This window comes from Pleurodeles waltl, chromosome 4_2 (genome assembly GCF_031143425.1).
Source record: "Pleurodeles waltl isolate 20211129_DDA chromosome 4_2, aPleWal1.hap1.20221129, whole genome shotgun sequence".
Taxonomy (NCBI): Eukaryota; Metazoa; Chordata; class Amphibia; order Caudata; family Salamandridae; genus Pleurodeles; species Pleurodeles waltl.
Window position 1 is genome coordinate 1038467169 of NC_090443.1, and position 13668 is coordinate 1038480836.

Genomic DNA, 13668 nt, shown 5'->3' on the forward strand with positions numbered 1-13668 from the left:
ACTATCACAGCCTGAGCGAACACCACTGTCAGAATCAGAGCTACCCGCACTATCGCAGCCTGAGCGAACTCCACTGTCAATATCAGAGCTACCCGCACTATTGCAGCCTGAGCTAACTCCACTGTCAGTATCAGAGCTACCCGCACTATCACAGCCTGGGCTAACTCCACTGTCAGTATCAGAGCTACCGCACGATCGCAGCCTGAGCTAACTCCACTGTCAGTATCAGAGCTACCCGCACTATTGCAGCCTTAGCGAACTGCACTGTCAGTATCAGAGGTACCCGCACTATCGCAGCCTGACCTAACTCCACTGTCAGTATCAGAGCTACCCGCACTATTGCAGCCTGAGCTAACTCCACTGTCAGTATCAGAGCTACCCGCACTATCTCAGCCTGAGCTAACTCCACTGTCAGTATCAGAACTACCCGCACTATCGCGGCCTGACCTAGCTCCACTGTCAGTATCAGAGCTACCTGCACTACCGCAGCCTGAGCCAACTCCACTGTCAGTATCAGAGCTACCCGCACTATCACAGCCTGAGCTAACTCCACTGTCAGTATCAGAGCTACCCGCACTATTGCAGCCTGAGGGAACTCCACTGTCAGTATCAGAGCTACCCGCACTATCGCGGCCTGACCTAACGCCACTGTCAGTATCAGAGCTACCCGACTATCGCAGCCTGAGCGAACGCCACTGTCATTATCACAGCTACCCGCACTATCGCAGCCTGAGCGAACTCCACTATCAGTATCAGAGCTACCCGCACGATTGCAGCCTGAGCTAACTCCACTGTCAGTTTCACAGCTACCCGCACTATCACAGCCTGAACTAACTCCACTGTCAGTATCAGAGTTACCCGCACTATCGCAGCCTGACCTAACTCCACTGTCAATATCAGAGCTACCCGAACTATCGCAGCGTGAGCGAACACCACTGTCAGTATCAGAGCTACCCGCACTATTGCAGCCTGAGCTAACTCCACTGTCAGTATCAGAGCTACCCGCACTATCACAGCCTGAGCTAACTCCACTGTCAGTATCAGAGCTACCCGCACTATCACAGCCTGAACTAACTCCACTGTCAGTATCAGAGTTACCCGCACTATCGCAGCCTGACCTAACTCCACTGTCAATATCAGAGCTACCCGCACTATCACAGCCTGAGCGAACACCACTGTCAGAATCAGAGCTACCCGCACTATCGCAGCCTGAGCGAACTCCACTGTCAGTATCAGAGCTACCCGCACTATCACAGCCTGAACTAACTCCACTGTCAGTATCAGAGTTACCCGCACTATCGCAGCCTGACCTAACTCCACTGTCAGTATCAGAGTTACCCGCACTATCGTGGCCTGACCTAACTCCACTGTCAGTATCTGAGCTACCCGCACTATCGCAGCCTGAGCGAACGCCACTGTCAGTATTAGAGCTACCCGCACTACCGCAGCCTGAACGAACTCCACTGTCAGTATCAGAGCTACCCGCACTATTGCAGCCTGAGCTAACTCTACTGTCAGTATCAGAGCTACCCGCACTATCGCAGCCTGAGCGAACTCCACTGTCAGTATCAGAGCTACCTGCACTATCGCAGCCTTAGCGAACTCCACTGTCACTATCAGAGCTGCCTGCACTATCACAGTCTGAGCGAACACCACTGTTGGTATCTGAGCTCCCAGCATGGCCGCTGCCTGAGCTAACTGCGTTGTCACTGTCTGAGCTACCTGCCCTGTCACTGTTCGAGCTACCTGCACTGTCACTGTCTGTGCTACTGTCTCTGTCTGAGCTACCTGCACTGTCGCTCTCTGAGCTACCAGCACTCTCACTGTCTGAGCTACCTGCACTCTCACTGTCTGAGCTACCTGCACTCTCACTGTCTGAGCTACCTGCACTGTCACTGTCTGAACTACCTACACTGTCACTGTCTGAGCTGCCTGCACTGCACTGTCACTGTCTGAATTATCTGCACTCTCACTGTCTGAACTACCTGCACTCTCACTGTCTGAGCTACCTGCACTCTCACTGTCTGAGCTACCTGCAATCTTACTGTCTGAGCTACCTGCACTGTCAAGGTCTGAACTACCTACACTCTCACTGTCTGAGCTACCTGCACTGCACTGTCACTGTCTGAACTACCTGCACTCTCACTGTCTGAGCTACCTGCACTGTCACTGTCTGTGCTACTGTCTCTGTCTGAGATTCCTACACTGGCACTATCTCAGTGACCAGCACTGTCGCAGCCTGAGTTAACTCCACTGTTGGTATTTGAGTGACCTGCCAACACTGTCGCTGTCTGAGCTGACTGCGCTTTCTGAGCTCCCTGCAGTGCCACTCTTTCATGTGTCTGAGCTCCCTGCACTGTCACTGTCTGAGCTACCTGCACTGTCGCTCTCTGAGCTACCTACACTATCGCGGCCTGAGCTAACTCCACTGTTGGTATCCAAGTGACCTTCCAACACTGTCGCTCTCTGAGCTGACTGCACTGTTGCTATTTCAGTTGCCTGCACAGTTGCTGTCTGACGCACTATCACTGTCTCAGCTACCTGCACCATAATTATCTTAGCTGTCTACACTGCACTGCATGTGTCAGCTCCCTTCAGTACCACTCTCTGATGTGCTACCTGCACTGTCACTGTCCAAGCTACCCTCACTGTTGCTGTCCGAGCTACCTGCACTGCCGCTCTCTGAGCTACCTGCACTGTCGCTGTCTGAGCTCCCTGCACTGCCGCTCTCTGAGCTACCTGCACTGTCGCTATCTGAGCCACCTGCACTGTTGCTGTCTGAGCTACCTGCACTGTCGCTATCTGAGCTACCTGCACTGTCACTTTCTGAGCTCCCTGCACTGCCGCTCTCTGAGCTACCTGCACTGTCGTTCTCTGAGCTACCTGCACTGCCGCTCTCTGAGCTACCTGCACTGCCGCTCTCTGAGTTACCTGCACTGTCGCTCTCGGAGCTACCTGCACTGTCATTGTCTGAGCTACCTGCGCTGCCGCTCTCTGAGCTACTTGCACTGTCGCTCTTGGAGCTACCTGCACTGTCACTGTCTGGGCTACCTGCACTGGCGCTATCTGACCAACCTGCACTATCGCTATCTGAGCTACCTGCGCTGTCGCTATCTGAGCTACCTGCAATATTGCGGCCTGAGCTAAATCTAATATCGATATCTAAGCGACCTGCACTGTTGCTGTCTGAGCTGCTTGCACTGTCTGAGCTCCCTGCAGTGCCCTCCTTCATGTGTCTGAGCTCCCTGCAGTGCCACTCCTTCATGTGTCTGAGCTCCCTGCAGTGCAGTGCCACTCCTTCATGTGTCTAAGATCCCTGCAGTGCCACTCCTTCATGTGTCTAAGCTCCCTGCAGTGCCCTCCTTCATGTGTCTGAGCTCCCTGCAGTGCCACTCCTTCATGTGTCTGAGCTCCCTGCACTTTCGCTCTCTGAGGTCCCTGCAGTGCCACTCCTTCATGTGTCTGAGTTACCTGCAGTGCCACTCCTTCATGTGTCTGAACTCCCTGCAGTGCCACTCCTTCATGTGTCTGAACTCCCTGCAGTGCACTCCTTCATGTATCTGAGCTACCTGCAGTGCCACTCCTTCATGTGTCTGAGCTCCCTGCACTGTCGCTCTCTGAGGTCCCTGCAGAGCCACTCCTTCATGTGTCTGAGTTACCTGCAGTGCCACTCCTTCATGTGTCTGAGCTCCCTGCAGTGCAGTGCCACTGCTTCATGTGTCTGAGCTCCCTGCCTTGTTCTGTCACACCCTTAGCTACCTGCACTGCATTGCACTGTCACTGAGTGAGCTGACTGCACTGTTGCTGTGTGTGCTCCTTGCACTGTCGCTGTGGGAGCTCCCTGCATTGTTGCTGTCTGCACTATCGTTGCCTGAGCTCCCTGCAGTGCCACACCTTCATGTGTCTGAGCTCCTTGCAGTGCCCTCCTTCATGTGTCTGAGCTCCCTGCAGTGCCACTCCTTCCTGTGTCTGAGCTCCCTGCACTGTCGCTCTCTGAGGTCCCTGCAGTGGCACTCCTTCATGTGTCTGAGCTCCTTGCAGTGCCCTCCTTCATGTGTCTGAGCTCCCTGCAGTGCCCTCCTTCATGTGTCTGAGCTCCCTGCAGTGCCACTCCTTCATGTGTCTGAGCTCCTTGCAGTGCCCTCCTTCATGTGTCTGAGCTCCCTGCAGTGCCCTCCTTCATGTGTCTGAGCTCCCTGCAGTGCCACTCCTTCATGTGTCTGAGCTCCTTGCAGTGCCCTCCTTCATGTGTCTGAGCTCCCTGCAGTGCCACTCCTTCATGTGTCTGAGCTCCCTGCAGTACCACTCCTTCATGTGTCTGAGCTCCTTGCAGTGCCCTCCTTCATGTGTCTGAGCTCCCTGCAGTGCCACTCCTTCATGTGTCTGAGCTCCCTGCAGTGCCCTCCTTCATGTGTCTGAGCTCCCTGCAGTGCCACTCCTTCATGTGTCTGAGCTCCCTGCAGTGCCCTCCTTCATGTGTCTGAGCTACCTGCCTTGCTCAGTCGCAGCCTTAGCTACCTGCACGGCATTGCTCTGTCACTGACTGAGCTCCCCGCACTGTTGGTGCCTGAGCTGCCAGCACTGCAACTCACCCGTCTGCACTGCCCTGTGTGCCTGTGGCTGTGCTTGGCTGTCACTGCCTGAGCTGTGGTGTTCTTCAACAGGTTTGGTCGATATCAGCTCGTCTGTATTATTGTTCATTTTTGATATCGCCTACATCTGGCCAAAGTGACGAATCTTTGATTAGAAGCCAGGTTTCTGGTTAGGGTTTCTAGGAAGCCATCACTGCGACTAGAACATATCACTTCTGCATGACCACGAGTGACCTGTCTTGACACTCTGAGAAATAGGTCATGTGTGGAGAGGTCCTTGTTCATTTAAGTGAAGTGATTAACTTCCCTGGCAGTTTGAGGGCAAACACCTGGGAGGTCACCAAAGGCTGCCAGGTGTGTCCTGGCGCGCCTATTGCTCACTGCCTCCACACATCCAAGGCATATTCTAAAGATCCTATCCTGTTTACTCATGCATGTGTGACCTTCTACCCATCCATGCTCCTAGTAAGAAGGGGGACTGCACCATCAACGAGTTTAGGGTTTCCAGCCAGGAGAGACCCTGAGGAATAGCATTTATCGTATGGTAGAGACCATGCACTGAGGCTCTGACCCAGGACTCCCGGGGCAGCAAGGTGTCTCTTCCCTGGAGGACGCTCACTTGGTTCTGGCCTGAACACTGCAGGTAGGCTTGAGACAGATGCAAATGTTCTTGTTGATTCAAGTTCTTTGCTGTGCTTTTTTCCAATCTCTCTTTTAGTTCCAGACTCTATTCAGGGGGCAAAGGGCAAACAGGAGCAACAGTGCACAAAACTTTGTGGTTGAGGTCATTGGCCACTGGTGACCGGGGGCGTGTCCTACTAAGGCTCTGCAAGCTTGGCCAAGTGCACTTGACTCTCAGAGTATCTTTGTCAATGTCCCAAGGCATCCCAAGGAGGTAGTGTGTCAGACAGAGACACAACATTCAAATAGTCACACAACACATGCAATAATGTAATGTTCAGCCGAATGCTTGTCTGTTTCTTAAAAGGTTTAACTATTTTATCACAACAGAACGTAATATGTTACAAATGGAGTAAACAATTCTACAAGGAGGCACTACAAGGTTTACAGGTTTCTCTACAGAATGAAAGTATAGGAGTGTTCATGTCTAAAACTGAAGTGAATGCTCAGTACGTTCCAGTGGAGCAGATTTGTAAATGCTATCAATCTGAAAGGTAATAAGGCAACCCTGTGTTGGTCTATGGGAGAGATAGGCCTTACAACGGTGAAAAACGACTCTGGACCACAGATGGGGCACGTTGATGGAGATCTTTTCTTATGCAACCTGAGGTCCAGAATGGGCCATTGATGCATGCCCTGGTTCCACCAAAGCAGGAAGGGGATTAGTATCAAGGAGAGAGATTGTAGTGGAGTGAAGATAAAACTACCTATGGACAACCAAAATTGATTGTTTTATTAAGGGAGCGGTATTCCTAAAGATGCCTAAAGATCCCAAACACAGGAAAATAAAACTGAACCAGTAGCAGGAAGCTAGGGATGAAAACAGGGAAAGACCGGGGGTACGTAGGAGTCATCATGCATGTGTACTGCAATAGTGCAATCGCAGCAATTGTGAATATTACCATGACAACAGTGCCCACAGATGAGTTAAAATGGTAAACGGGGAGAGATTAAGAATGCCAACAGCCTGCACAGAGCAGGGGACCCTCATTTAAAAATAAATACATACATAAGGCTGATAAAAAAAATGAAAGGCAATATCTGTGTTTACTACTTCATTAAGTAGTTGACATCTGCGATATCAGGTGAACCACAGTAGCTTACACTCTGAATGACCCCGTTCGCCATGCACCCCGTCAGTCACCCACCTTAGAATGCTCTCCAGGAAGTACTTTCTGATGTCCTCCAAAGACGCAGCATCCCAACTACTGTGCTCCCTAACCCATTCCACCTCCCCGAGCTACCCACCTTAAGATGCTCTCCAGAAAGCATTGGTTGATGTCCTCCTAAGACCCAGCAGCTTACACTTAGAGTGATGCTCTGCCCCCCTCAGTCACCCACCTTAAGATGCTCTCCAGAAAGCAGGTGGTTATATACTCCTAAGACCCGGCAGCTTACACTCAGAGTGACTCCCGTGCCCTGCCCCCTCAGTCACCCACCTTAAGATGCTCTCCAGGAAGCAGATGTTGATGTCCTCCTAAGACCCAGCAGCTTACACTTAGAGTGATACCCTGCCCCCCTCAGTCACTCACCTAAAGGTGCTCTCCAGAAAGCAGGTGGTTATGTCCTGCTAAGACCCAGAAGCTTACACTCAGAGTGACCCCCCTACACCCTGCCCCCCTCAGTCACCCACCTTAAGATGCTCTCCAGAAAGCAGTGGTTGATATCCTCCTAAGACCCAGCAGCTTACACTTAGAGTGATGCCTTGCCCCCCCTCAGTCATCCACCTTGAGATGCTCTCCAGGAAGCAGGTGGTTATATACTCCTAGGACCCAGAAGCGTACACTCATAGTGACCCCCGTGCCTTGCCCCCTCAGTCACCCACCTTAAGATGCTCTCCAGGAAGCAGGTGTTGATGTCCTTCTCAGTGAAGCGCACCATGGCCTTCGCAGCCCGGGGGTTCACCAGGAAAGGTGTGGCATTGAAGGTCTGGCGCTGCAGTTCTGAGGGGTCTTTGAGCCACAACTTAGCCAGGTAGACCCCGGCCAACTTGTTCCCAAAGGTGCCCCCGGTGACAGCAACTTTGGTCACAGGCTTCAGGGAAACTGGCTTAGAGGTCATGTCACTGTCCTTCTCTGTGGATGCCATGCTAGAGGCTGCCAGCTGTGGAGAGTGGCATAAAAGGGAGAGAAGGGGGAGAAAAAATCGCAGTGCACAAAGGTGCATGTTTGAAATAGGCCCTGCCTGTACCCTCCTTTTGTATCCTGACCGCCTCCCCTATTCCCTGCCAGCAGCAGCTCAGGTCTGTTCACCTCTTGGTTCTGATCTCATTGGGCTTCTCTCACTGGATGAGGGAGGATACTCAGAAACACACCTTATCCTCCTTCCAGGAATTCCAAGCATCTCAAACCACACCTGTCACCTCGACAGGCTGACTGATTTCACATGTGTGGACACTCCCTGTGAGGAAAAGCAGAGGGAGGACATCTAATTCACTTATGAATAGCAAGAGGCAGGCAACCACTTCACTGAGAAATGGCAGAGGCAGGCAACCACTTCACTAAGGAATGGCAGAAGCAGGCAACTACTTCACTAAGAACTGGCAGAGGCAGGCAACTACTTCACTAAGGAATGGCAGAGCCAGGCAACCACTTCACTAAAAAATGGCAGAGGCAGGCAACTACTTCCCTTAGGAATTGCAGAGGCAGGCAACTACTTCCCTTAGGAATGGCAGAGGCAGGCAACTACTTCACAAAGGAATGGCAGAGGCAGCAACTACTTCCCTTAGGAATTGCAGAGGCAGGCAACTACTTCACAAAGGAATGGCAGAGGCAGGCAACTATTTCACTAAGCAATGCAAGAGGCAGACAACTACTTCATTAAGGAATGGCAGAGGCAGGCAACGATTTACCTAAGGAATGCAGAGGCACGCACTTTTTCTACCTGTGCCGGCACTACATTTGCTGCCAACTCAGCCACCCTTGTGCCATGGTGCAAGGATGACTGAGTTGAGGGGGAGATATTTTTTGTGTAAGAAGGAACACCTTCCTGCACAAAAACAGTCTTAAATGGCGATTTTCTCTTTTTATGTGTGCTGCAAAATGCAGCACACATAGAGAGAGTTGCAGCACACATAGAGAGAGCAAAACACAAGGAGAAATTAAAGCATTTCTCGTTGTTGCGCCACTCTAACCCCACCCTTGGGGTGGCGTTAGATTTTAGGGCTGCCTCAGGTTTGCGAAATATAAGTCTGAGACAGCGTCAAAATGCAATTGGTGTTGCCGTGGCACGCCCACAGCAACACCCATTGCACGCCCCTTCCACGCACAGTGATGCGTGTGAAGGGGCCGTGACGCTCCGGTGGCGATAGGGCCTTGTGAATCTATAGATCTCTTCCATAGCTGCTTTGTGCAAACACAGAACTAAAAGGGGGAGTAACAAGCTGAGCATACGTCTCACTTACGCACACATTTCAGTAGCTCATGCGCCAGTATGACACACTCCACATGATGGTACGTTTTTTACATGACGAGGCAGAGTTTGATTTGAAAATCAAAGAGAAGGCTTGAAGTCTGCACCACAATGTGAAGCAGGTTTTTAATTTTTATCATCCAGGCGTTATGTATCAAAGGTCAAGGAAGCCTTAACATGAGCTAAACTTTGGTTTAAAAGCCATCTCTTAATTTGCCAGCACTGCCTGTTGCCAGCTGCATTTAGGGGAGGCGACCATATAGCCCAGGCTAGCCAGAATGGCACTTATTATCAATGCTTTCACTTCTTGTAGAATTGCCCATCATAAACATGTTGTAATATATCACCAGTCAGTAGATGACCCTTAGTGCAAGCAAGGAAACTGGGCCCAACCGCTGCCTGGTTACTGGCTCAGCTTATTAGGATCGGTGCACTACACCTGCTGCACTATTGATAGCTATGCTCCTGACTTAGTCCAGCCTCTTCCTTTGTGGAGTCGTAAGAGGAGTCTCCTCCCAGAATACCTATATCTCACCTGTCTCTTCATGGAGACAGGTGCCTTGGCCAGTGGCTCTTCCTGCTTAACTGGAACCCCTCCGCTTCCCCCTCCCGTGCCTTCCATCTCCCGGTGGCAAGGGAGGCATGAACACCAAGGGGCGTGAAGAGGGGCTCCTCCTAGACTCAGGGCGGCAAGTGGTGGATGCAAAAACAGCCAGGTGATGGATGGAATGCTGAATTAATTTCAGCCACTGGCAGACACTCAGACAGTATCCCAATCCATTAGTTTTTTGCCCACCATGCCACCTCAGTTTGGACTCAGCCATATGCAAATCAGTCTTGACCCTGCTCCACAGAGGAACAGTCCAGCCCAAGCTGCCAGGCCAGCTCCTCCGTGGACTGGGAAATAAAAGCATCCTGGACAGGTTTCAGGTGTCACCCCTCAACATGGGCACAGTGAGCCCAGGACCTACATCTGGGAATCCAAACTCCCACTTAGGCTGACAAATGCAAAAATAACAGATGATGGACAGAATGCTGAACAATGTCAAACACTCACCCCCAGTTACAGATCTGGGCCGAAATCCATCTTATTTTGCCTGCCACGCCCACCCCAGTTTGGACCCAGCCATATGCAAACCAGTCTTCACCCTGCTCTCCACAGGAACAGTCCAGCCCGAACTGCCAAGCCAGGTCCTCCCTGGGCTGGGAAAAAAGCATCCTAGGGCCGGTTTCTGGATATTCGTGCCCCTCCAGAGCAGCCTGTCCATTGGCTACAGAAGTCAGAGTTGTTGTGAGAAGCTAGGCTTGCCTTAGCTGAGTTTCTCCAGCGAGGTGGTCATGGTAGTCCACTACCTTAGAGTATACTGGAATTGATGCTCTAGTGTGGCGATGTGGCTCGGATTGTCCAGTTTTTCCAGAAGGGGTTCAAGAAGTTCTTAGCAGTTGAGTGGTCTGTGATCGACTTGTGAATTGCACTTGCCAGTACTGGGAGGAGAAGACAATGGTGCTGCCTCCACCCCCAGTGGCATTCAATAAATGCAGATTTTTATATTTTATTTGTATTATTGCGTTTGAACAAAAAGGCTCATGTTCAGCGAATGCAGAAGCAGAGAGGGGGATCTGCTGTTCCTTGCAGGCCCCCAACTTGGCATTTGCCGCCATTGTCTGAGAGTCGTGAAATGATTCCTGACACATTATTATGGGTAAGGCGTAAGTGTTTACAACACCCCACCAACGTGCATTTTACGCTGTGAATGATTAGCACTGCAGTGTGAAATGTAGGTGGTGTCACAAAGGAGTCGATATGCAGAAAACACCAACTCTCGCGACCCCACCTCAGTACATTCTACACAAGTTCTCTAGTCGTTGGATGACCCAACTCTATTTCTTTGGGTGTAGCATTCTTTTGTTTATTTACCTTTAACCAGGTAAGTGAAACTATGCAGGTCACGGCCTCTTCTGAGCTCAAACCTATATTTACCTGTAGCAGACTGTCCTGTGCAGTGAACCCAGACAGGGTGTCACTGACACATTTACACGTGTGTAGACTCCTCTGGTTTGAGCCTGAACTGCAAGGTGCTGCCCTGAACTTTGAAACCATGATTACCAAAGTTCTAGTAAATCTCAACCAGTAATTGAGGGCCTTTCTTTCTGTTTTTATCCTATTTGACTTCTGTATCCGTGAGATTTCGTGCACTGCCACACTTCTCACTCCCACTTGGCACTTTCATCCTTTTCACTAGTGTGAGCACAGAATGTCTCGCTCTTCTTCACAGGTTCTTCCTCTCATCCACCGGTGTCATGATTGAGGAAGGCAGATTAGCTCACTGAAGGACAGTCATCAGCTTCAGAGACCTGGAGCATGCCCTTTTCTAACCTGAAGGCTGTCCCTCCAAACATCTGTACACAGCTGTGATGCTGTTATGGATTACACAAAGTACTTTCTTAATTCACCCGTGCAGAGCATTGTGGGAAACTCTTGGAAAGGCCATTCTTGCATAAAATGTTGAGCAAATGGTACCATTTATATTGATTTTTACTCACACTTTTGAATCATTATTTTACCAGAGTTGAGGGATATGTTAACTAAAATCACTTACGGAGTAAGGAAGTGGTCACTTCCGCAGCGTCACAGAAATTAGTCCTGGATGCCTTAATAACCGGACGAAAATTCCTTTAAATTTTAAGGACGCTCTCTAGATGCTTTTATAACGGCTTCGGACATGGCCCCTGTGATGTGAATAGGGTGAAATGTCACATGATGTCATTTCCTGTGGTGTTTGTCTCTGTAAGACGTTGCATGATGTCATGTCCTGTGTTGTTCAGCTTTGTAAGACGTCACATGATGTCGTGTCATGTGGTGTTAATCTCTGTAAGACGTCACATGATGTTGTGTACTGTGGTGTTCATCTCTGTAAGACGTCACATGATATTGTGTCCTGTGTTGCGCGTATCTGTAAGAAGTCACATGATGTTGTCTCCTATGGTGTTCATCTCTGTAAGATGTCACAACGTGTTGTGTCTTGTGTTGCTCATCTCTTTACGATGTCACATGATATTGTGTCCTGTGTTGCGCATATCTGTAAGAAGTCACATGTTGTGTCCTGTGTTGCTTACCTCTGTAAGACTTCACATGACACAGTGTCCTGTGGTGTTCATCTCTGTAAGACATCATATAATATTGTGTCTTGTGTTGCTCTTCTCTGTAAGATGTCACATGATGTTGTTTTCTGTGTTGCTCATCTCTGTAAGACGTCACATGACTTCAGGTCTTATGTTGCTCATCTCTGTAAGACGTCACATGATGTTGTGTCCTGTGTTGTTCATATCTGTAAGAAGTCACATCACGTTGTGTCCTGTGTTGCTCATCTCTGTAAGACGTCACATGATGTTCTGTCCTGTGTTGCTCATCTCTGTAAGACGTTACATGACATCAGGTCTTGTGTTGCTCATCTCTGTAAGACGTTAGATGATGTTGTGTCCTGTGTTGCTCATCTCTGTAAGACCTCACATGACATCAGGTCTTTTGTTGCACATCTCTGTAAGACGTCATATGACGTTGTGTCCTATGTTGTTCATCTCTGTAAGAGGTCACATGATGTCATGCCCTGTGTTATTAATCTCAGTAAAAGGTCACATGATGTCACTTCTTCAGATGTCTTCATATACACTGTGCTTTTATCCATTATATGTGTATAACAAATAATTCAAAATAAGTGAGAAATAGAGAAAGAGAGAGAGAGCTAGAGAGGAAGAGAGAGGCAGGAGATGGAGAGCAACAGAGTAAGAGGGGAAAGGACAGATGGGCAGAGAAAGAGACAGAGAGAGAAACAGAAAGAGAGAGGAAGAGAGGGAGAGAGGGTCGGAGAGAAAGATGAAGAGAGTGGCAGAGAGAGAAAGAGTGGAATGGAGAGAGAAGAGAGAGAGAGAGAGCGAGAAAGAGAGTGAAATGGAGAGAGAGGAACAGAGAGAAAAAGACAGAGCGGGAGAGCGAGTGAGGAGGAGACATTTGGAGAGAGGCAGAGAGAGACACAGAGAGAGAGTTTATCAGTAGACTGAATTCTATGTCAGGACCGGAGACTTCGGATTACGCTTCTCTTCACTTTACTGACAAATACAGCAGCCAATAAAAAGTGTAACAATTCAAAAACTGCAAGTCCCATGAACCCCAGTCCACCAATCATGGCTCTATACTGTCCATAAATAGCCTGAGCGCTATAGTCCTTCCTCTTTCTTTGCTGCTCCAGCAGCCAGATAAGTGAAGCGCACTATTGTGCTTGTGTTTGTGTGATTTATTGCCTTTTTAGCAGCACGAACGCGAGCGCGTTTGCAAGCGTGTTTTTTTCTTGTATTTAATTACAAACGTTATATATACTCTAATCGCTTATTGGTATTCCCCCCCTTTTTACCCTTTGCCGGGGTGGAGTGGGAGCAGGCCGTTCTCGGTGAGCTTAGGCTCACCGTGAAGAGGACGCTGTCCTCTTTCTACTCCCATGCTCGCGCACGCACGTTGAGAGGATCGGAGGTTTTTTCTTCCGACCGGCTTCTCAACGCGTGTGCCTCGGTGGGGATTCAGACTGAAATAACAGTCATACGGCCAGCTATCGCCCGTAAGGGGCTGTAATAATACATTGAGAGCCTTGCTCAGGGGGCATTGTAAGATATTGATTTTACGGTCATAGTCAGCACCCTCGCTTACAATCTGGTGACCCATCTAACTTCCTGCAATCCTCGCATTCCAGCTATCATGATCCTTCCTCCTCAAAGTCAGACTCAGAGGATTCGCAGGCAGACCCCAAACCACGCAAAAAGCAATGCAAGACGCGGCATAATATGCCCAAGAGCAACCTCCCACAAGGCAAGAACCTCTTATTCTCACCCGAGGATATTATCCACCCTCGCTCCACCGAATGGATTCCTAACCAAGAGGTCGCCAGTTACGTCCAAGATAGGCTACGTAAAAGTTTTGAGAAGGAGGTGCGCA

General features: G+C 49.8%; 1 protein-coding gene across 1 annotated transcript in view; it reads right to left on the reverse strand.

Annotated features, from left to right (window-relative positions):
• Positions 1–7437, reverse strand: part of LOC138294009 (N-acyl-aromatic-L-amino acid amidohydrolase (carboxylate-forming)-like) — a 29092-nt gene extending 21655 nt beyond the window's left edge. Inside the window, exon 1 of the mRNA XM_069233262.1 lies at positions 7099–7437. Coding sequence (XP_069089363.1) covers positions 7099–7361 — 263 coding nt within the window. The 5' untranslated portion in view covers positions 7362–7437. The remainder of the gene's footprint in view (positions 1–7098) is intronic.
• Positions 7438–13668: the final 6231 nt, after the last annotated feature.